The sequence below is a fragment of the Macaca mulatta genome, chromosome 16 (genome assembly GCF_049350105.2).
Source record: "Macaca mulatta isolate MMU2019108-1 chromosome 16, T2T-MMU8v2.0, whole genome shotgun sequence".
NCBI lineage: Eukaryota > Metazoa > Chordata > Mammalia > Primates > Cercopithecidae > Macaca > Macaca mulatta.
Genome location: NC_133421.1, coordinates 91,887,882 through 91,911,503, shown reverse-complemented (window position 1 = coordinate 91,911,503; position 23,622 = coordinate 91,887,882). Strand labels below are relative to the sequence as shown.

General features: G+C 49.2%; 1 protein-coding gene across 24 annotated transcripts in view; it reads left to right on the top strand.

Moving 5' to 3' along the window:
• Window positions 1-23,622, top strand: part of CCDC57 (coiled-coil domain containing 57) — a 116,133-nt gene that overhangs the window by 11,180 nt on the left and 81,331 nt on the right. For 19 of the 24 annotated variants that reach the window (XR_013407510.1, XR_013407511.1, XR_013407513.1 and 16 more), the window contains exons 4-9: window positions 1,209-1,317; window positions 4,346-4,447; window positions 5,601-5,758; window positions 5,910-5,984; window positions 15,735-15,935; window positions 21,824-21,982. Coding sequence is in view for 15 of the 24 variants with exons in the window: in XM_077973400.1 (XP_077829526.1) it covers window positions 1,209-1,317; window positions 4,346-4,447; window positions 5,601-5,758; window positions 5,910-5,984; window positions 15,735-15,935; window positions 21,824-21,982 (804 nt within the window). In the remaining 9 variants the exon portion in view is untranslated. Of the gene's footprint in view, window positions 1-1,208; window positions 1,318-4,345; window positions 4,448-5,600; window positions 5,759-5,909; window positions 5,985-15,734; window positions 15,936-20,653; window positions 20,822-21,823; window positions 21,983-23,622 lie in introns of those variants that run through there. The other 5 variants (XR_013407517.1, XM_077973402.1, XM_077973399.1 and 2 more) reach the window with 4 other exon arrangements.

Sequence of the window (23,622 nt, the reverse complement as noted above, 5' to 3'; positions counted from 1 at the left end):
TGGGTGCTGACTTTCTCATAGCTGTTTCCAGAGTGTTCAGAGCATCCTTTTAAAAGTGCTTTACATTATGTTGTGAGGTGTCTCTTCAAGTCTTTTGCTCATTCTTCTCTCCAAGTGTGGGATGTTTTCAGCCATGTTCAGGTACTTTCTCAGTCTCACACTCTTGTTTTTTTGAGACAGAGTCTCACTGTGTCACCCAGGCTGGAGTGCAGTGGTGTGATCTCGGCTCACTGCAGCCTCTGCCTCCAGGGTTCAAAGGATTCTCCTGCCTCAGCCTCCGGAGTAGCCGGGATTACAGGCGTGCGCCACCACGCCCGGCTAATTTTTGTATTTTTAGTAGAGACGGGGTTTCACCATGTTGGCCAGGCTAGTCTCGAACTCCTGACCTCAAGTGATCCACCCACCTCAACCTCCCAAAGTGCTGGGATTATAGGCACGACCCACCACACCCAGCCTGCTATAGCTTTTTCTTTGCTGAGATTTGTTTTTCCGTTTGCTTTATTCGATTACTTGAAGTGCTTTTATAACGACTGCTATAGCATCCTTGTTGAAGAATTCCAGCGTCTGTGTCATCTTCGTGTTGGCATCACCTATTGTCTTTTCTCTTTCAAGCGCAGATCTTTCTTTTTTTTTTTTTTTTGAGACGGAGTCTTGCTCTGTCGCCCAGGCTGGAGTGCAGTGGCGCTATCTTGGCTCACTGCAAGCGCCGCCTCCTGGGTTTACACCATTCTCCTGCCTCAGCCTCCCTAGTAGCTGGGACTACAGGCGCCCGCTGCCACACCTGGCTAATTTTTTTGTATTTTAGGTAGAGATGGGGTTTTACCTTGTTAGCCAGGATGGTCTCGATCTCCTGACCTTGTGATCTGCCCACCTTGGACTCCCAAAGTGCTGGGATTACAGGCATGAACCACCGCACCGGTCAGATCTTTCTGGTTTTTGGTTGTCAGTTTTTTTTTTTTTATTGTATCCTGGACATTTTGGATTTTATGTTGTGAGACTTTGGGCCCTATTTAATTTTCTCTTTTATAGATTGGTGTAGCATGCTGGTCCAGGTGGGGCTGGAAGTTCTGCTACCCTGTGGGTCCTACTGAAACCACCCCTTCGTAAAAGCAAAGCACCAACTTTCACGTGTCAAGTACACCTTGAAAATGTATTACCTTTGCTGAATATTTGGTGTGGCTTTGCTTAATGCTGTTTTATTACCACAGTGACAAGAATGGTGAGATCGACCACCACCGGGAACAATATGAAAATCTGAAATGCAGGCTGGAGAGAAAACTTGAGGAGCTCGATGGTGAGCTTGCTCTGCAGAGACAGGTAGAGCCTCTGGGTCAGCCCCTTCCTGGGTGCTTTCCCCGCCTGCCCACTGGGAAGCTGAAGTCATGTAGGGCTGAGGAAGAGACAACCATTCGGTTCATTGCCTGCATTCTCCTTGGAGTACAATGGCGCCATCGGGGCAGACGCCACTCTGAGACGGTCTGCAGGGAAACAGGATGGGCTGTCTGCATGCAGCCACCTCCACGGTGCTTCCTTGTTTCCTTTCCTCACAGATTAGTCAGGGTTCTCCAGGGAAACAGGCAATAGGAGATAAATCGTAGGAATTCATTCATGCAGTTATGGAGGCCATGAACTCCCACAGTTTGCCATCTGCAAGCTGGAGAACCTGGGAAGCTGGTGGTGTAATTCAGCCCAGGTGTAAAGGCCTGAGCACCAGGGAGCCACTGATGTGAGTCCTGGTCCAGTTCTGAAGGCTCAAGATACAGGAGCCCAGTGTCCAAGGCAGGAGAAGGCGAATGTCTCAGCTCAAGCAGAGAGAACAAGTTCACCCTTCATTGCATTTCGTTCTGTTCAGGCCCTCAGTGGATTGGATGACACCCGTCCACGCTAGGAGGGCAGATCATCTTTACTTCGTCTGTGAATTACAATGCTAGTCTCTTCTGGAAACACCCTTGCAGACACTCCCAGAAATAATTTTTTACCAGCTATCTGGGCAGCCTGTAGCCTAGTTGTTTGACACATGGAATTAACCAGCACACCTCAGAAATGATGAAACTTTTAAATTGATTTTTAGAAAAGTATAATTTTAAAAACATGAATTTTTACTGTAGAAAAGAATTTGGAATTCAATTATGGTAAGTTTAAAATGCTTCAACTGACAAATGGCAGTCACCGAATTTCTCCTCAGGGTTCTTGAAACTCAGCCTACACCTCCAAGAGACCGAGCTGTGCTGGGGTTTTGTCGGAAGACATCCTGTAGATTTATATCCAGAGACCACAGTCAGAGATGCTGCTACTGTGTGCATATGTGACAAGGGGCTGCGTCTCTGCAGGTATACGTGTGATGAGGGACTGTGCCTGTACAGGTGCAGGTATATGACATGGGGCTGTGTCTGTGCAGGTGCAGGTGTCAGGAGGGGCTGTGTCTCTGCAGGTGCAGGAGTCATGAGGGGCTGCGTCTGTGCAGGTGCAGGTGTCATGAGGGGCTGCGTCTCTGCAGGTGTCATGAGGGGCTGCGTCTCTGCAGGTGCAGGAGTCACGAGGGGCTGCGTCTCTGCAGGTTCAGGAGTCACGAGGGGCTGCGTCTCTGCAGGTGCAGGTGTCATGAGGGGCTGCGTCTGCAGGAGTCACAAGGGTCTGCATCTCTGCAGGTGCAGGAGTCACGAGGGGCTACGTCTCTGCAGGTGCAGGAGTCCCGAGGGGCTGCGTCTCTGCAGGTGTCATGAGGGGCTGCATCTGCAGGAGTCACGAGGGGCTGCGTCTCTGCAGGTGCAGGAGTCACGAGGGGCTGCGTCTCTGCAGGTGCAGGAGTCATGAGGGGCTGCGTCTCTGCAGGTGTCATGAGGGGCTGCGTCTGCAGGAGTCACGAGGGTCTGCATCTCTGCAGGTGCAGGAGTCACGAGGGGCTGCGTCTCTGCAGTGTCATAGGGGCTTCTTCTATGAAAGTGCAGGTGTGATGAGGGGCTGCATTTATGCAGGTGCAGGTGTGATAAGTGGCTGTGTCTATGCAGGTAGGTGCAAGTGTTACTAGAGGCTGTGTCTGTGGAGATGTCATGAGGGGCTGCGTCTGTGCAGGTGCAGCAGTGATGAAGGGCTTTGTGGAGGTGTGACAGGGTCCCCTCTCTGGTCCTGTCGGATGTTGGGAGCTTGGTCATGGTAGGATAGGCCAGTGTGTTGTTGAGAATTTGCCACAGTCAGGTCACTAGAGAAAGAGGCCACGCTCACGTCATGATGGGCCCTCGTGTGGACTGTCCACTTGTCCCCGGAAGTGCTGAGCTCACTCCCCTTGTTCACAGGTCCCTGAGGCTGCTTCTGAAATGGCCTGCAGAGGACTTTCTCTTGGAATTCTCAGAGACCAAAGAGCTTTGTCGATTGTAGGTGAGTTTGAGAACGCCCAGAGTTCATTAGGCATGAAGCCAGCATCTAAAATCTGTGGTCAAGCAGAGACCAGTGGTGACTTTTCTAAGTAATGAGGCTCCCTCAAGTGGCTCCAAAGTCACTTCCAAAGAAGGAGTTTGAGGAGGATCCAGCTGTGGGTGGTCCTGCCCAGCAGGTGGGGGGCTCTCGGCAGCATTTGGGAACAGTGGCGATTTGAGGCTGGTTGTAGTTGGCGGGGCACCGCCATTCTTGTCAGGGTTTCTGGTTGGGCCGTGACTCTGGCTGACTTCCCAGGCCGTCCACGCCAAATTTCTCAGCAGGGCTCATTCAGGGAGAGCCATCTCAGATGTTGGGAACATGGATTTTTTATCATGTCCAGATAGTAGCCTTGTCTCTGGAAGGAAGGAAACATGATGTTTTAACATAGCAGCTTTGGTTACTAGCGGAAATTTGGGCGGCACGCATCTAGTGTGGTTCTGGGCAGTCTGATCCTGTGCGAGCTCTGGGATGCTGGCACCAGCTGTTGGGAAGCTCTGTTCTGCTGCTGGCATCTCAGCCTTTTAGTTACTAAACTGGGGTCTTACATGCTTGTCAGTTTCATGGTTTCCCTTATTCTGATTTCTTGTCTCTTGTTTTGGAAGATCTTGGTGTTTGTTATTGTCAGAGGTAGAATCGACTCAATGGAGATAAGGATTTTTCTTTTCTTTTTTTTTTTTTCTGTGGTGACAGGGCCTCACTATGTTGCCCGGGCTGGTCTTGAATTCCTGGGCTCAAGCGATCCTCCCGCCTCGGCCTCCCAGAGTGCCGTTACCGGTGTCACTGACCCCAGCTTCTCTCCTCGGCAGTGTGTGTGGTCCTTCTCTGTTGACCACCGTGTCCTGCTCACCTCTGGATCCCACCTCCCAGGACATGGGTGGGGGTCTTTGCTGGGTTCCCACTGTTCTTTCACCATGAAACCTATTTGTTCCAGGAACTGCTGCTGGAGTTTGAATTGAAAATGCAGAAGAGGGAGCACGAATTCCGTCTGCAGACTGACAACATGAGCAACACAGCCTTGTCCCAGGAGCTCAAGGTAACTGGGGACACCCTTGGGTCTTGAAGGTTTTTTGGTTTTTCCTTGGTCAGGTGTGGTAGCTCACACCTGTAATCCCAGCACGTTGGGAGGCCAAGGCAAGAGGATCCCTTGGGCCCAGGAGTTCCAGACCGGCAAGCAGGTGGGCCATGTGGATGCCCTGTGCCCCATGGCAGGGTGGGCACTCCCATCAAAGGTGGGCGCTGGGTGCCAGTTCACCTCCGCCCCCATCTGCTGTGTAAGTCGGTCACAGCCCTGGACACCTGCCCGTGGTGGGCATCATAATACGCAGATCAGTAGGGAAAGCAAAAGCTAAGTCTCAACGCCTGCCAGGCCGGGTGCAGCTCAGGCCGGGTGCAGCCCGGTCCTCATGTCGGCTGACTTGGGTGCAGCAGCCATCGTCACCACCCGTGGCTTACAGGCTGGGAAACAGGCCTGGGAAGGTACCGAAGAGCTCAGTGTGCAGCTGGGACTCGAGTGGCTTGCTCAGCACTGAGCCCCTTCCTAGACCCCTGGCTTTGTGTTTAATTTCCTTGTTTAAATAACATGCAAATTATGTGCTAAGAAATGAAGTGCAGTTAAATTGGTCTGTTGGGCTTGGACCAATTAGGGTATTAGGGCACCCTAATGGACTGATTTTGGTGGGGTACTGAGTGTTGTCAGGGGGTCAGTGAAGGCCAGGCGCGGTGGCTCACACCTGTAATCCCAGCACGTTGGGAGGCTGAGGCAGGTGGATCACCTGAGGTCAGGAGTTCGAGACCAGCCTGGCCAACATGGGGAAACCCTGTCTCTACTAAAAATACAAAAGTTAGCTGGGTGTGATGGTGGGTGCCTGTAATCCCAGCTACTCATGAGGCTAAGGCAGGAGAATTGCTTGAAACCAGGAAGGGGAGGTTGTAGTGAGCCGAGATCGCGCCATTGCACTCCAGCCTGGGCAACAGAGCAAGACTCTGTCTCAAAAAAAAAAAAAAAAAAGTCATTGAGTCTCATTTGAGTTGTGTTAGGACATTCTCACTCTTTTACTGCTTCTTTGCTTCTTGAATTTTCATTTTTCTTCTCCCTCCCAATCCTGATAAAATGGCAATATGTACCCCTAATGCCTGAGTGTCTTCTAATTATCACCTCATTTTGAACTCTTTTTTTTCATTCAAAGGTTAAACTACTGCACAAAGAGCTGGAGGTTCTGAAGGAGGCCGGGGCAAAGGCTGCAGAGAGTCTACAGAGGGCAGAGGCCACCAACGCCGAGCTGGAGAGGAAGCTCCAGAGTCGAGCCGCGGAGCTCCGGGACCTGGAGGCCATGAACTGCGCCCGGTGCGCGAGTCCTTCATCTCCTGAGGCCTGCTCTGTGGCAGCCTTGCAGGCCAGGACCAGAGTCTGGGGGATTCTACCTTTTCTGCTTATTCCAGGCTGGCCTTTGCTTTCATCTCACTTGCTCCTTCCACAAATATTTGTTTCTTTTCAGGGTAAAGGACTTAGAGGATAAACTTCACTCTGTGCAGCTAACCAGGAAGAAGGAAGAGGAAACATTTAAGAGGAAGTGAGTGTTTCGCCTCCCAACATTGTGCTGCATGTCAGTGCTCCCAGGAGAGGAGGGAAGTGGAACCACTGTGCCGATGCCCAGGGAGCAGAGGGTCCCACTCCAGGGTTGGGGCCTGGGAGCCTGCTGCTTTGCATTTCTCTGTTTCTCTTTCTTTTCTTTTCTTTTCTTTTCTTTTCTTTCTTTCCTTTCCTTCCTTCCTTCCTTCCTTCCTTCCTTCCTTCCTTCCTTCCTTCCTTCCTTCCTTCCTTCCTTCCTTCCTTCCTTCCTACCTTCCTTCTCTCTTTCTCTCTCTCTTTCTTCTTTCTTTTCCTTTCTTCCTTCCTTCTTTTCTTTTCTTTCTTTTTCTTTCTTTCTTTCTTTTTTTTTTTTGAGAAGAGTCTTGCTCTGTGCCCAGGCTGGATTGCTGTGGTATGATCTTGGCTCACTGCAGCCTCCCCACCAACTCCCGGGTTCAAACAATTCTCGTGTCTGAGCCTCCCAAGTAACTGGTACTATAGGCGTGCACCACCATGCCTGGCTAATTTTTGCATTTTTAGTAGAGACAGGGTCTCACCATGTTGGCCAGGCTGGGCTTGAACTCTTAGCCTGAAATGACCCACCCACCTCCTTGGCCTCCCAAAATGCTGTGATTATAGGCATGAGCCACCACACTCAGCCTTGTTTTGGATTTCTGTTTATGCCCTGCTTTGGACTTTTTCAGTGGTGTTTAGACTTCTTAGTGCTGTAAAATGTAAAACTTGGACTAGGTGCAGTGGGAAGCTCATCTGAGCCCAGGAGATTGAGGCTGCAGTGAGCCATGATTGTGCCACTGTACTCCAGCCTGGGCCACAGAATGAGACCCTGTCTCAAAAACAAAACAAGCAAGACAAAACACACAATTTTTAATACCTGGCCAGGCGCGGTGGCTCAGGCCTGTAATCCCAGCATGTTGGGAGGCCGAGGCGGGTGGATCACTTGAGGTCAGGAATTCGAGACCAGCCTGACCAACATACGTGGTGAAACCCCGTCTCTACTAAAAATACAAAAATTAGCTGGGCATGGTGGTGCATGCCTGCAATCCCAGCTACTCAGGAGGCTGAGGCAGGGAATCTCTTGAACCCGGGAGGTGGAGGTTGCAGTGAGCCAAGACCACGCCGCTGCACTCCAGCCTGGTGACAGAGCGAGACTCCCTATCAAAAAATCAAAAAATAAAAAATAAATAAATTAATTAACACCTAAGTTAGACGTTAACTTTTAAAACTTCAAGGCTTTACTTACTAACGAGTTAATCAGTTTTAGATTGTAGCCATTCTACTTTGGTGATACAGTAACCTTTATTTTTTAAACTATTGTGGGAAAAGAATTTTCTTCCCTTGGATCTATAACCATCAAGTTCTAAAGAGCCCTTTTCCTGTTGAAATGGTTTTTATTGGGCCAGGAGCGGTGACTCACGCCTGTAATCCCAGCACTTTGAGAGGCCGAGGCGGGTGGATCACAAGGTTGGGAGATCGAGACCATCCTGGCTAACACGGTGAAACCCCGTCTCTACTAAAAATACAAAAAAAAAAAAATTAGCCGGGTGTAGTGGCGGGCGCCTGCAGTCCCAGCTTCTCGGGAGGCTGAGGCAGGAGAATGGCGTGAGCCCGGGAGGCGGAGCTTGCAGTGAGCCGAGATCTGCCACTGCACTGCAGCCTGGGCAACAGAGCGAGACTCCATCTCAAAAAAAAAAATAGAAATGGTTTTTGTTACTCAGTGTGGGTCATGTGACCCGAGGCAGAGCAGCAGCAGGTTCTCCGTGTGCCTGGCATTGCCGGGTATCATGGGATGCCAGAAAGTAGCCATCACGGTGGTCCCAGGGCAGTGGCCCTGGCGAAGCAGTTGGAGAATCCACCTTACAAGCTGAAAGGCAGTGAGGTCAAGACGGGATGGAGCCAGGCAGGCTCCGAGAGGGACAGGGCCGGGTGGGGCAGCTTTGCTCAGGAGGGGAGCTCAGGCCATGGGGTCTGGTAGGGGAGGTCAGTGAGTTCAGCTGGGAGGATCCTGGGCCTGGGGGCCTTCAGTGGGACCCCATGAACCCGCACAGGGGCAGCCTCTGTGTCAGCTCCCGCAGGTCATTTCCTTTTTCTTTTCTGAAGAAACGTTGTGACTATAAATAAAAAACAGATAGGCTGCTTAGGAAGATACTGTGTAATCACAACGGGTGATGGACAGTGACTCAGGTGAATTTTCTTGCATCTTTTATTGACATGATATTAGTGCAATTTGTATAAATCGAGAAGAACTTCAAGGACACTGTCTTTGCTATTTCTAATCAGATCTGCAGTGGGAAGCTGCTTTCCAGCCTGCTGTGCAGACCCTACTGGTGGTGGTGAGAGAGGGTTGTGCCCTCATCTGGCTCGCGTTGTGAGGGCACCCATCAGGGTTCTCATACCTAGATGAGGAAACCAAGGCAGGGTTGAGCCCAGACAGACACAGAGCAGGTGGCAGTGGTGCGGGACTGCTTGCTTAGCTGCACCGTGGCCATGACGAAGCTGGACAGACACTTTCTCTTCGTGTGTTTTTAAGTCTACACCTAGCGTATTTTAAAATCACAACTTGAAATACAGTTGTTCCTTAAACAATGAGGGGGTTAGGAGCATCTAGCCCCATGCAGTCAAAAATTCACATATAACTTTTCACTCCCCAAAAACTTAACTACTAAGAACCTACTGTTGACCAGAAGCCTTACTGATAATACAGTTGATTAACACACATTGGGCATGTTATGTGTATTCTATGCTGATTCTTAAAGTAATGTTAGCTAGAGGAAAGAAAATGTCATTAAGAAAATCTCACAGCACTTTGGGAAGTCGAGTCAGGGGGATCACTTGAAGTCAGGAGTTCGAGACCAGCCTGACCAACATGGTGAAACCCCGTCTCTATGAAAAATACAAAATTGGCCGGGCATGGTGGTGCACGCCTGTAATCCGAGGGAGACCGAGGCAGGAGAATCGCTTGAACCCAGGAGGTGGAGATTGCAGTGACCCAAAATGGCACGCCACTGCACTGCAGCCTGGGTGACAGAGTGAGACTCCATCTCAAAAAAAAGAAAAAAAACAGGAAATCATAAGAGGCCAGGCACAGTGGCTCATGCCTGTAATCCCCACACTTTGGAGGCTGAGGCAGATGGATCGCTTTATGTCGGAAGTTCGAGACCAGCCTGGTCAACATGGTGAAACCCGTCTCTACTAAAAATATAAAATTAGCTGGGCATGGTGGTACACACCTGTAATCCCAGCTACTTGGCAGGCTGAGGCAGGAGAATCACTTGAACTCGGGAGGTGGAGGTTTCACTGAGCCGAGATCGCGCCACTGCACTCCAGCCTGGGTGACAGAGTGAGACTCCGTCTCAAAAAAAAAAAGAAGAAAAAAGAAAGTAATAAAAAAGTAGAAGTTGGTTGGGCACTGTGGCTCACACTTTTAATCCTGGTACTTTGGGAGGCCAAGGCAGGTGGCTTGCTTCAGCTTGGGAGTTCAAGACCAGCCTAGGCAATATGGCAAAACCCCTTCTCTACAAAAAAATACAAAAAATTAGCCAGGTGTGATGGCTTACACCTGTAGTCCAGCTACTAGGGGGGTTGAGGCAGGAGGATCACTTGAATCTGGGAGGTCGAGCCTGCAGTGAGCCAAGATGGTGCCACAGCACTCTAGCCTGGGTGACAAAGTGAGACCCTGTCTAAAAAGAAATCTTAGAAAATATGTTTACTGTTTGTTAAGTGGAAGCGTATCATCTTTTTTTTTTTTTGAGATGGAGTCTCGCTCTGTCGCCCGGGCTGGAGTACAGTGGCCGGATCTCAGCTCACTGCAAGCTCCGCCTCCCGGGTTTACGCCATTCTCCTGCCTCAGCCTCCCAAGTAGCTGGGACTACAGGCGCCCGCCACCTCGCCCGGGTAGTTTTTTGTATTTTTTAGTAGAGACGGGGTTTCACCATGTTAGCCAGGATGGTCTCGATCTCCTGACCTCATGATCCACCCGTCTGGGCCTCCCAAAGTGCTGGGATTACAGGCTTGAGCCACCCTGACCGGCCAAAGCGGATCATCTTATAGCTCTTCATCCTCATCATCTTCACATTGAGGAGGTTGAGGAGGAGGAGGCAGGGGAGGGGCTGTCTCTGGAGTGACAGAGGTAGAGGAGGTGGAAGGGAGGGCAGCAGAGGCAGGCACCCTTGGTGTAACTTGACAGAAATACATTGTAATTCCATCTGACTTTTTTACTTTTTCCTTTCTCTAAAAAGGTTTCTATACAGTGCCAATCCCACTTTCACACTTGAGTCTCAGTGCCCATGTCATAGACAGTTCCACGTGGTAAAAAATCAAGGCAGGCATGAGTGGTGGGAGCCCTTCTGCAGGAGTGTCTGTCTGATGTCAGTTTGTTTTCTGGCACTGCTTCTACATCTGTTTCCTCGTCTGGCACCGGTTCGGAAACACTCGTCCCCATTGAGTTGTCTCCCGTTCATTCCTCTGCTGTGGGGTCAGCTCTGGGGTTTCTCCAAGATCCATGCTGTGAAATCCTTCACCCCGCACCCTGACCTTTTTTTTTTTTTTTTTTTTTTTGGCCATATTGCAATTGATCTCATGATTTGCTTGATCGGCACCATTGGACGTCCTGTGAAGTCAGACACGACATCTAGACACAGCTTTCTTCATCAGGAATTTATTATTTGGGGCTTGATGGCTTCCGTGGCTTTTTCTATAGCAGCGATGGCTTCAGTGGTGGAAACCCGCCAGGCTTTCAGGGTGTTCTTCTCTCTGTGGGGTTTTCGGCCGCAGCGTTGACATCCTCTCCAAAGAGCGCCATGTGTGGTGAGCCTTAAGTTCCGTATGGCCTCTGATAAAGGCTAAATTAGAGGCATTGTGTCTGGGGGCAAGCAGACGATGTCGACGCCTTGCTGTTGAACTCATGGGTTCTGGGTGGCAAGAGGCATTGTCCATTATCAAAATAACTTTTTGGAGACAGCCTCTCTGCTGCCCAGGCAGATGGTGCAGTGATGCAGTCTCAGCTCACTGCAGCCTCCGCCTCCGGCGTTCAAGTGATCCTCGTGCCTCAGCCTCCCAAGTAGCTGGGAGTACAGATGTGCACCACTACACCTGGCTAATTTTTGTATTTTTAGCAGAGATGGAGTTCGCCATGCTGGCCAGGCTGGTCTCAAACTCTTGTCCTCAAGTGGTCCAGGCACCTCGGCCTCCCAAAGTGCTGGGATTACAGGGGCGAGCCACCACACACACACTGGATTAATGTGTTTTAGAATGTCCAGCAGCTGTAGACCTGTCTTGTAAATGCATGACTTTCCTCTGCTCACTTCCAGCATCACGGGTGGCCCTTTGCATAGATCCCATGGTGTTATTGAAGGTTTACAGTATTACTAAACACAGTGAGAAATAGGTAAGAACCTTGACATGTCGCTCTATACTGGGATGTGAAGAACCTTGAGATGTCGCTCTATACTGGGGTGTGAAGAACCTTGAGATGTCGCTCTATACTGGGGTGTGAAGAACCTTGAGATGTCGCTCTATACTGGGGTGTGAAGAACCTTGAGATGTTGCTCTATACTGGGGTGTGAAGAACCTTGAGATGTCGCTCTATACTGGGATGTGCAGTTTACTGGAGAGACAGACTGCTCACATGGAGATGATTAGTGTCTCATGTTTTTTTTTTTTTTTTTTTTTTTGAGATAGAGTTTCGCTCTTATCACCCAGGCTGGAATGCAGTGGCACGATCTCAGCTCACTACAACCTTCGCCTCCCGAGTTCAAGTGATTATCCTGCCTCAGCCTCCCCAGTAGCTGGGATTACAGGTGCGCACCACCACGCCAGGCTAATTTTTGTATTTTTAGTAGAGACGGGGTTTCTCCATGTTTGACAGGCTGGTCTCGAACTCGCGACCTCAGTTGATCCGCCTGCCTTGGCCTCCCAAAGTGCCACCATGCCCGGCCGTGTCACATGGTGTTTTAAGCAGATACTGGAAACACTTGAGCTCGCCATAATAGCAGGAAATGCAGTGGCTATGAAATGACCACCGCGATGTGGTTCAGACTGAGTTAACTGTGTGCAGTTGTTTAATAGTGCATCTTCTGTTTGTTTACATTTTCCTGGACTGCAAATAGCCCAGTGTGAGGTCTGTGAGTGTTTGTGTGTGTACATTTTGATACATTTTGATATATTTTAACTTTTAAAAATAGATTTGTGTATATTTTATGGTAGTAAATGATAAAATTAGTATATATATTTTATGGTTTCATGACAATTTAACTTTTTCAATATTTTAGGGTACATAGTCTAAGAACTTTTTCAAATTGTCACAAAACTCCAAAACCATTTTTCCAATATATGTATTGAAAATAATTCTTGTATAAATGGATCCCTGCAGTTCAAACTCCTGTTGTTCAAGGGTTAACTATTGTTGAAAATGAGTGTAATTTCTAGCATTAATAAATAAAACTGTTCAGTCACTCTTTAAAATATTTATTTTTAGGTTGGGCGCAGTGGCTTATGCCTGTAATCCCAGCTCTTTGGGAGGCCAAGGCAGGTGTATCACAAGGTCAGGAGATGGAGACCATTCTGGTTAACGTGGTGAAACCCCGTCTCTACTAAAAATACAAAAATTAGCCTGGCGTAGTGGTGTGTGCCTGTAATCCCAGCTACTCGGGAGGATGAGGCATGAGAACTGCTTGAACCCGGGAGGCGGAGGTTGCAGTGAGCTGAAATCATGCCACTGCACTCCAGCCTAGGTGACAGAGCAAGATTCTGTCTCAAAAAATAAATAAAATATTTATTTTTAAAAATTAAAATAATTTTCCTTATTTCTCAGCTCCAACTACTCCTACGTTAGAATGTTTCTAATGTAGGCGGGACACAGTGGCTTACACTTGTAATCGCAGCACTTTCGGAGGCCGAGGCAGGAGAATCCCTTGAGCTTGGGAGTTTGAGACCAGCCTGGGCAACATAGGGAGATCCCGTCTCTACAAATAATTTTTTTAAGAATTAGCTGGGTGTGGTGGTACACTTATGTGGTCCCAGCTACTTGGGAGGCTGAGGCAGGAGGATCACCTGAGCATAGGAGGTCAAGGTTGCAGTGAGCCAAGTTCACACCAGTGCATTTCAGCTTAGGTAACAGTGAGACTCAAAAAAAAAAAAATAAATAAATTCTAATCTAAATACCATAGTGATTTAATACCCACTAACAAGGCCGGTGGCTCACTCCTGTAATTCCAGCGCTTTGGGAGGCCAAGGCAAGTGGATCACTTAAGGTCAAGAGTTCGAGACCAGCCTGGCCAACATAGTGAAGTCTCTACTAAAGAGACAGACTGCATCTCAAAAACAAAAACAAAACACCACTATCACTGATTTCAGAAAACTACCTGAACCAGCCTTGCTGTAGCCGTCAGAAAATTTACATCATTCCTTTTTCCCCTTGAACTATTTCCATCCCTCTTCCCCACAGAATCTTATACGAATATATTTTTTGTGTTTGAATACATTTGAAGTCAATCATCTGTAACAACAAAACAGTCATATAAATTATATGATATAGTATATACTAGATATGGTCATATAAACTAAAAATAAAATTTGCTGGGGTCACAAGGCTCCAAGTGTTCAGAAAGGCTTTTAATTAAGATACTCTTGTAATTATTGGTATACATGTGCTAAAACAATACAAGATGCCATAAAATTCAGTAATCGTTAAGTCAAATGTAAAATGTTCTTGGGAAGGCTCCTTCTACTGAGACCTGTGGGGCTTCCCCCAGGTCAGTTCGTAAGAGCCTGACCCTCACATGCACGATCAGACGGGACTGGAGCCACTTCCGGCAACACCGCACGTGCTCTGAACTACTTCCAAGCTATATGCCAACGACCACCTGGTGACTTCCCCTCAAGAATTATTTTATTTTATTTGTATTTTATTTGTATGTATGTATTTATTTTGAGATGGAGTCTCGCTCTGTCACCCAGGCTGGAGTGCAGTGGCACGATCTCGGCTCACTGCAACCTCCGCCTCCTGGATTCAAGCAATTCTCCTGCCTCAGCCTCCCAAGTAGCTGGGGTTACAGGCATGTGCCACCACGCCCGGCTAATTTCTTTGTATTTTTAGTAGGACGGGGTTTCACCATATTGCCCAGGCTGGTCTTGAACTCCTGATCTCATGATCCACCTGCTTCAGCCTCCCAAAGTGCTGGGATTATAGGTGTGAGCCACTGTGCCCAGCCTACTTATTTATTTTGAAACAGAGTCTCTTTTGCCCAGGCTGGAGTGCAGTGGTGCGATCTCGGGTCACTGCAACCCCTGCCTCCTAGGTTTAAGCGATTTTCCTGCCTCAGCCTCCCGAATAGCTGGGATTACAGGGATGCACTACCATGCCTGGCTAATTTTTGAATTATTTTTAGTGGAGACTGGGTTTCACCATGTTGGCCAGGCTGGTCTCGAACTGCTGACCTCAAGTGATCTGCCCTCCTTGGCCCCCTAAAGTGCTGGGATTACAGGCGTGAGCCACTGTGCCCAGCCAAGAATGATTTTAAATCATCCATCAGCTGATAATTGAATGAGCTTCTCCAACTTGGTGGAAGCAGAGAGCTGGGGTTGGCCTTGCCAAGGGGCCTGAAACCAGTCAGCAGAGCTGTTCACTCTCTCAGTCCCGGTAGGGTTAGATCAAAGACTCACTGAAATGGCTTCCATAACGTTATATATACCTGATGATAGCACTCTACTTAGTAGAACCTAATATGCTCAGAGGGTAGGAAACCAACACGTAAATCTTTTTTAAAATTTTTATTTATTTAGTCCTTTTGCTAATGTGGTTTGTTTTGAGACAGGGTCTCACTGTGTCACCCAGGCTGGAGACAGGGTCTCACTGTGTCACCCAGGCTGTGTCACTCAGGCTGGAGACAGGGTCTCACTGTGTCACCCAGGCTGTGTCACTCAGGCTGGAGCGCAGTGGTTTGTTTTGAGACAGGGTCTCACTGTGTTGCTCAGGCTGGAGCGCAGTGGCACCATCACGGCTCACTGCAGCCTCGACCTCCCGTACTCCAGTGGTACCTCCCACCTCAGCCCCCTGAGTAGCTGGGACTATGGGTGCCTGCCACCACAAAGGCCAATTTTTGTATTTTTCATAGAGGGTGTTTTGTCATATTGCCCATGCTGATGGTCTTCAACTCCTGAGCTTAAGCTATCCACCTACCTCGGCCTCCCAAAGTGCTTTGGTTACAGGCATGAGCCACTGTGCCCAGCTGCTAACATATTATTTTTAAAGTAAAATATTTTTGCCAGGCAAAGTGGTGTGACCTGTAAGCCCAATTACTTGGGAAGCTGAGGTGAGAGGATTGCTTGAGTTCAAGGCCAGGCTGGGCAACACAGCAAGACTTTGCCTCTAATTGGAAAATAAATAGGCTGGGTGCGGTGTGGCTCAGTAGACCTGGCTGGCTGCCAGGATGCAAAGCAATGAGCATCTACCTTTTTTTGCTTTCACAGGTTGGTCGGGTCAAACTGTACTCTATGCACCTCCTTTTGGTGTCCTTCTCCGGGGGGCTGTGGGCTCTGGAGGGCAGGCCAGGGGCCTTGGTCCATGTTAGCCTGCAAGGAATGAGGAACAGGTGGCCAGGTGGTTGCTGCGAAGCCTTGAGGCAGACATATCGCAGCACCTGTGCACGAGGCAGGGTAATGAATGCCTCCAAAGAGGGTCTGAGGCCTGGGTGTTGGGGGCTGGATGAGCACCATGGGACGCTCACTGTTTCAGGCATGAGGAGCTCGACCGTCTGGCCAGGGAGAAGGACGCGGTGCTGGTGGCGGTGAAGGGAGCCCACGTGGAGCAGCTGCGGGAGCTGCAGGCCAGCGTTCTGGAGCTGCAGGCCCACTGCGAGACCCTCGAGGCACAGCTCCGCAGGGCAGAGTGGAGGCAGGCCGACACGGCCAAGGAGAAGGATGCTGCCATTGACCGGTGAGTGTGTGCCTGGCTCCACCCAGAGGGTGAGGGCGGGGACGGCCGTGGCTGTACTGACCGGGGCCCACTGGTGCCAGACCACAGGAAAGTCGGCCAGGCAGCAGACAGGGAGTAGCTTCTGTAGCTGTCAGTCACTTTTCTTAACCAGTGTTTTCGGTTTTGTTTTTTGCCTTTTCTTTATTTTTGAAATTGTGTAGTTTCTATGTATGTATGCATTCATCTGTTTATAGTAAGATATGCATAACATAAAATTTGCCATTGTAGCCATTTCTTAGTGTACAGATCAGTGGCAGTGGCATTAGGCACATTCACATTGTTGTGAAACCATCACCACTGTCATCTCCAGAACTTTCCATCTTCCCAGTACACACCAATGCCTCCCTGACCCCCGCCAGCTCCCGCCAACCCCCGCCAGCTCCCCGCCAACCCCCGCCAGCTCCCCACGAGCCCCGCCCACCCCTGGCCACCTCCATTCTACTTTCTGCCTCTATGGATGCAACCAGGCTGGGGACCTCCTGTAAATGGGAATCATGCAGTATTTGTCCTTTTGGGACTTGCTTATTTCACTTGGCATAATGTCCTCAAAGTTTGCCCACATTTTAACATGTGTCAGAATTTCATTCCTTTTCTCTGAATTTTTAAATTGTGGTAAAATACACATAACATAAAATTTATTATCATTTATTTCTTTTCTTTTTCTTTTCTTTCTACTTGACTTTTTTTTTTTTTTTCTTTTTTTTTTTGAGACGGAGTCTGGCTCTGTTACCTAGGCTGGAGCGCAGTGGCGCAATCTCAGCTCACTGCAACTTCTGCCTCCCAGGTTCAAGCAGTTCTCTTACCTCAGCCTCCTGAGTAGCTGGGATTATAGGCGTGTACCACCACACCCAGCTAATTTTTGTATTTTTAGTAGAGACGGGTTTTCTCCATGTTGACCAGGGTGGTCTCGAACTCCTGACCTCAGATGATCCACCTGCCTCCGCCTCCCAAAGTGCTGGGATTACAGACATAAGACTGTGCCCAGCCTTATCTTGACCATTTTAAAGTATACAGTTTAGTGGCATTAAGTCTGAATTTCCTTCCTTTTTTTTTTTTCTTTGAAACGGAGTCTCGCTCTGTCGCCCAGGCTGGAGTACAGTGGTGCGATCTCGGCTCACTGCAAGCTCTGCCTCCCGGGTTCACGCCATTCTCCTGCCTCAGCCTCCCAAGTAGCTGGGACTACAGGCGCCCACCACCGCGCCTGGCTAATTTTTTTGTATTTTTTTTTAGTGGAGACAGGGTTTCACCGTGTTAGCCAGGATGGTTAACCTGGTGATCTCCTGACTTCGTGATCCACCCGCCTCGGCCTCCTACAGTGCTGGGATTACAGGTGTGAGCCACTGCGCCCGGCCGAATTTCCTTCCTTTTTAAGGCTGAGCCATATTCCATTGTCTGGATGGACCACGTTCTGTTTATTCGTCCATCCATTGATAGACGTGTGAGTTGTTTCTATCTTTTGGCTCTTAAGAGTAATACTGCCATGAGCCTCGGTTACAAATTTATCTTTGAGACTGTGCTTCCCGTTCTTCTGTGCACAGATGCAGAGTGGAATTTCTGGGTCATCTAATACTGTGTTTAGCTTTTGAGGAGCCACATTTCTGCTTTGCAGTGGCTGCACCACATTCCCACCAGCAGCCCAAGCATTCACTCATTCATTAGTTCCTTTTTTGTTTCGATTTTGTTTTTCTGAGACGGAGTCTCACTCTGTCGCCCAGGCTGGAGTGCTGTGGTGTGATCTCAGCTCACTGCAACCTCCGCCTCCTGAGTTCAAGCAATTCTCCTGCCTCTGCCTCCCGAGTAGCTGGGATTATAGGTGCACGCCACCACGCCTGGCCAATTTTTGTATTTTTGGTAGGGACAGGGTTTCACCATGTTGACCAGGTTGGTCTCAAACTCCTGACCTCGGGTGATCCACCCGCCTTGGCCTCCCAAAGTGCTGGGATTACAGGCGTGAGTCAGCTCGCCCAGCCACTAGTTTCTTTTTAAATCCCGTTTCCTTTCTAGTGTCTAAGCCAGGCCAGGGCATATGGTCAGCCCTGTTCCACCTGTGCCTGGTGTGCAGGGTGAGATGCATACAAGCTACACCACTGCAGCCACGGTGAAGTGCTTAGCACTAAGTTCCAGTCTCCAGACGTGATCCATGGAGAAGCTGTATTTACTGAAGACACTTAAGATGAGTCATTTTCTAGTATTTACCACACTCAGCCACTGGCTTTTTCTCTTTGTTTAGGAAAATTCCCATCACTTTTTTTTTTACAGAGAATTTTCTCTGCTTTTTGTTTTTCTTTTTCTTTCTTTTTTTTTTTTGAGACGGAGTCTTGCTCTGTCACCAGGCTGGAGTGCAGTGGTGTGATCTCAGCTCACGGCAACCTCCACCTTCCAGGTTCAAGTGATTCTTCTGCCTCAGCCTCCCAGGTAGCTGGGACTACAGGCATGCGCCACCATGCCTGGCTAATTTTTTGTATTTTAGTAGAGATGGGGTTTCACCACGTTGACCAAGATGGTCTCCATCTCCTGACCTTGTGATCTGCCCACCTCAGCCTCCCAAAGTGCTGGGGTTACAGACATGAGCCACTGCAACCGGCCTCTTTTTCTTTTTTTTGAGACAGGGTCTTACTCTGTTGCCTAGGCTGGAGTGCAGTGGTGTGATCACAGCTTGCTGTAGCCTTGACCTCATGGGCTCAAGTGATCCTCCCGCCTCAGCCTCCTCAGTAGCTGGAACTACAGGTGTGCGCCACCAAGACCAGCTAATTTTTGTATTTTTTGTAGAAACTGGGTTTCACCACGTTGACCAAGATGGTCTCCATCTCCTGACCTTGTGATCTGCCCACCTCAGCCTCCCAAAGTGCTGGGGTTACAGACATGAGCCACTGCAACCGGCCTCTTTTTCTTTTTTTTGAGACAGGGTCTTACTCTGTTGCCTAGGCTGGAGTGCAGTGGTGTGATCACAGCTTGCTGTAGCCTTGACCTCATGGGCTCAAGTGATCCTCCCGCCTCAGCCTCCTCAGTAGCTGGAACTACAGGTGTGCGCCACCAAGACCAGCTAATTTTTGTATTTTTTGTAGAAACTGGGTTTCTCCATGTTGCCTAAACTGGTTTCAAACTCCTGGACCCAAGTGATCCTCCCACATTGGCCTCCCAAAGTGCTGGGATTACAGGCGTGAGCCACCACCGACAGAATTCTCTGTCAAATCGTATTCCTGTTTAAGGGGGAAATGGCTCTTAGAACTACACAGTACCGGGAAGTTAAGGGCTTATTCAGGATAGTTTCTCTCGACTCAGCATGCTGTTTTGTTGTTTGATCGGTCAGATTCAAGCAGAGTTGTTGAAGCTGCCACGCATGGGGGGCACCTGAAGCCTCTGCGGTCGGTGTGTGAGGTGAGAGGGGCCGAGGTGACCAGGCCTCACCACTCCTGTGCGCCTAACCTTGGCCTCCCCTTGCAGCCTTAAGCTAAATGTTGTTCTTGATTGTCTTTTTGTTTTCTGTCCATAAATACTCTTTGCTCATTGAGAATTATTGCTACACATATGCAGTATTATTTTGGCAGTAAGAAACAAACTTCTACATTCTAAAGCTTATATCTTTCCTCTTTTACTTCTGGGGAGTTCAGTTGTCATTCTGATCCCATGATCCCAAGTATGAGTTAGCATTAAGTGATGACCTCGGCTGGGCACAGTGGCTCACACCTCTAATCCCAGCACTTTGGGAGGCCGAGGCAGGAGGATCACTTGAGCCTGGGCAACAGAACAAGACCCTATGTCTACCCCAAAAAAATTAGACAGGTACAGTGGCGCTCACCTATGGTCCTAGCTACTCAGGAGGCAGAGCAAGACTCTGTCTCTAAAAAAATAATTTTTTAAATTAAAAAAATAGAAATAAGTGACAGCCTTATTCATTTCAGTTCCTTTGTTTCTTTTTAAAAATAAAACAGAGATGGAGTCTCCCCATGTTGCCCAGGATGGTCTCAAACTCCTGGACCTCAGTGATCCTCCCCACTCAGCCCCCAAAGTGCTGGGATTGTAGGCGTGAGCCACTGTGCCTGGCTAGCTTTGTGGTTCTTAATGGGTTTTTCAGTAGTTTTGTGCTGGGTTGGAGTTTGGAACTACAGAGAAAGCCTGTAGGATTAACATGAAAGCATTTTTTTCTTCCTTTTTTTTTTTTTTTTTTTTTTTTTGGTGACAAGGTCTCACTCTGTCTTCCAGGCTGGAGTGCAGTAGCATGATCTCGGTTCACCGCAGCCTACACCTCCTGGGCTTAGGTGATCCTCCCCGCTCAGCCTCCCAGGTGGCTGGGACTACAAGTGCGTGCCACAACACCCGGCTAATTTTTGTATTTTGAGTAGAGGCAGGATTTAGCCATGTTGCCCAGGCAGGTCTCGAACTCCTGGACCTCAAGCAATCTGCCTGCATCGGCCTCCCAAAGTGCTGGCATTATAGGCATGAGCCCACCATGCCCAGTCTTCTTTTTTTATTTTAACCATCCCATTACACAGAAGAAAGAGAAGGCGTTGCATTCTGTCGCCCAGGCTGGAGTGCAGCAGTGCGATCATGGCTCACTGCAGCCTCGACCTCCTGGGCTCAAGTGATCCTCCCACCTTGGCCTCTCCCAAAAAGCATTTTCGCTCTTGTGGTGAGCGGTGCCCTTCCACTCGTGCTCGTGGTGTCCTCTGTCCCTGCAGTGAGGGCTCAGCGGCCGTGCCCATTCGTCTACACCTGAGACTGTGCAGCGGGGAGGCCCCAGGCAGAGTCACATCACCGTCCTGATGCTGGGAGTGGGGCCGGCCCTCGTCATTAGGTGGCTCATGGTCCGGGGATAAAGCTGCTTCCCAGAGCACCAGAGGCCGCTGGTGAGTCTGTTTCTTCAGTGCCCACGCACCGCGTGGAAGGAGCCCAGACGCACACTCTGTGTCAGCCCAAGTTGCCAGAGATGACTGGAAATGTTGGTGCCTTTGATGGTGTCTCTTTTCAGCCGTGCTAAAATATGTGTCCAAAACTGGTGGCTTTTTTTTCCATTCTATATAACACCAGGCTTGAATGCACCACTCATGCTGGGTTTAACCGACCCCTTGTGACAAGGGGTGGTCTCTGTGGGGGCAGCCAGCTCACCCTCTGCTTCTCACTGTCAGTCGGAAGTTCGTCAGCGCAGGAGCATCTGAAGTCTGTTGTGTGTCATGTTATAGTTGCTTTTGTGAGCCATCTACCCCGTCTTTTAGGGAAATAGGCCTACGCCCATGCAAGTGGGCAGGTGTCATCTTGCCTAGGTTAGTACCGTGGCTACCTGAGTTAACAGCTCTAGATATTGTCCCGAACATTTTCTTGGGAAATTTATTCAATTTTGGGTAATTCTCCCAGAGGCGTCCTGCTGTTAAGGTTGTTTAATGGGTTCTATAGGACCTTATTTTACTGTGCAATTTGAAAATGTGTTGAATGTCTCTGCACATGGGGTGCTGTGCTAGGCATGGCGAGGACACGCGGGTGAGTTGGTCAGAGGTGGTGCTACCTCGTGACTGTGGTCTCTGTGGGCATGGGAGGCATGTCATGCCTCACCTTCCCCACACCAAGAACCTGGCACATGGCCTGGTGTGCTGCAGGAGCTCAGCTGGAATCTGGGCTGGTGGGATGCATGCAGGCATGGAGGCAGTTGGGTGGACGGATGCTTTACTTCTTCCTGTGCAGAACCATCTCCACCATCTCCATCATCTAGGCCAGGAAGTTTCAGCTCTGATGTGGATTTCCTCTGAGAGCTGGGTGTGTGTGTGTGTGTGTGTGTGTGTTTGCTGGGAGTGCTGTGTGAGAGACAACTTGAGTGAGTGAGAACCACATCTACATAGTTTCCCTTCCATGTTTAGACTTCGTGAAGATGCGTCAACTGTAAAATCTGCCTGGGATGCTCAGATTGCTCAACTGTCTAAGGAGATGGTCTCCAAAGACCTTCAGATTCAGACACTGCAGGAAGAAGAGGTGAAGCTCAAGGCACAGGTGGCCCGATCCCAGCAGGACATTGAAAGGTAACTGTCCCCAGGCAGTTATTTCCATTTAGTGTCTCCTATGGGCGGGTGCTGTTGTAGGTACTAAGGATTCAAAACTGAACAGATCAAGTCCCTGGCCTCACATTTTCTTGGGGGAGAAAGACAGTGAACAAGACAGATAGAATGTCTAGTCACACGGGGTGGTGTGGGAAGACACGCAGAAGGGGCCGCCAGCTGGAGGGAGCGTGGCCAGAGGACGGTGTTTCTCAGTCTGTGATAAGAGCCATAAAGGTGCTTCTGCTGTTTGATCCTGCACTGAGAATCTCCTGTTGCCAGGCGTGGTGGTTCACACCTGTAATCCTGGCACTTAGGGAGGCAGAAGCAGGAGGATTGCTTGAACCCAGGAGTTGGAGACCAACCTGGTTAACATAGCGAGACCCCATCTCTGCAAAAAAGGGAAACAAAAACAAGGAATCTCCTCATCTGTCTTGTCTGATTGTTCATGTCCTCATGTTTTTCCTCCATTGGGATGAACACTTACTTGAACAAAGATAACTTCTATTTCCCATACACGTTCAACTTTATTACAGAATACATTTGCTAAAACTCATCCATTTTAACTCTACACTTGATGAATTTTGATGAATGTGTATGCTGTATGATATCATTTGGCTCTATGTCTCCCCCAAATCTCATCTCAAATTGTAATCCCTATGTGTCAAGGCAGGGCCCTGATGGGAGGTGACTGGATCATGGGGGTGGTTTCCTGCATGCTGTTCTTAGGATACTGAGTGCGTTCCGATGGTTTAAAAGTGTTTGGTGAGCCGGGTGTGATGGCTCACGCCTATAGTCCTAGCACTTTGGGAGGCTAAAGTGGGCGGATTACGGGGTCAGGAGTTCGAGACCAGCCTGGTCAACATGGTAAAACCCCGTCTCTACTAAAAATACAAAAATTAGCCAGTCATGGTGGCTCACACCTGTAGTCCCAGATACTCCAGAGGCTGAGGTGGGAGAATCACTTGAACCCAGGAGGCGGAGGTTGTGGTGAGCCCAGATCACGCCACTGCATTCCAGCCTGGGCAGCAGAGTGAGATTCTGTCTCAAAAAAATGAATAAACAAATAAAAAATAAAATATAAATAAATAAATGTTTGGGCCGGGCGCGGTGGCTCAAGCCTGTAATCCCAGCACTTTGGGAGGCCGAGACGGGCGGATCACGAGGTCAGGAGATCGAGACCATCCTGGCTAACACCGTGAAACCCCGTCTCTACTAAAAATACAAAAAACTAGCCGGGCGAGGTGGCGGGCGCCTGTAGTCCCAGCTACTCCGGAGGCTGAGGCAGGAGAATGGCGTAAACCCGGGAGGCGGAGCTTGCAGTGAGCTGAGATCCGGCCACTGCACTCCAGCCCGGGCTACAGAGCAAGACTCCGTCTCAAAAAAAAAAAAATAAAATAAATAAATAAATAAATAAATAAATAAATAAATGTTTGGTGGGCCGGGCGTGGTGAGCACTTTGGGAGGCTGAGGCAGGCGGATCACCTGAGGTCAGGAGTTTGAGACCAGCCTGGCCAACATGGTGAAACCCTGTCTCTACTAAAAATACAAAAATTATCCGCGTGTGGTGTCACGTGCCTGTAATCCCAGCTACTCGGGGGGCTGAGGCAGGAGAATCGCTTGAA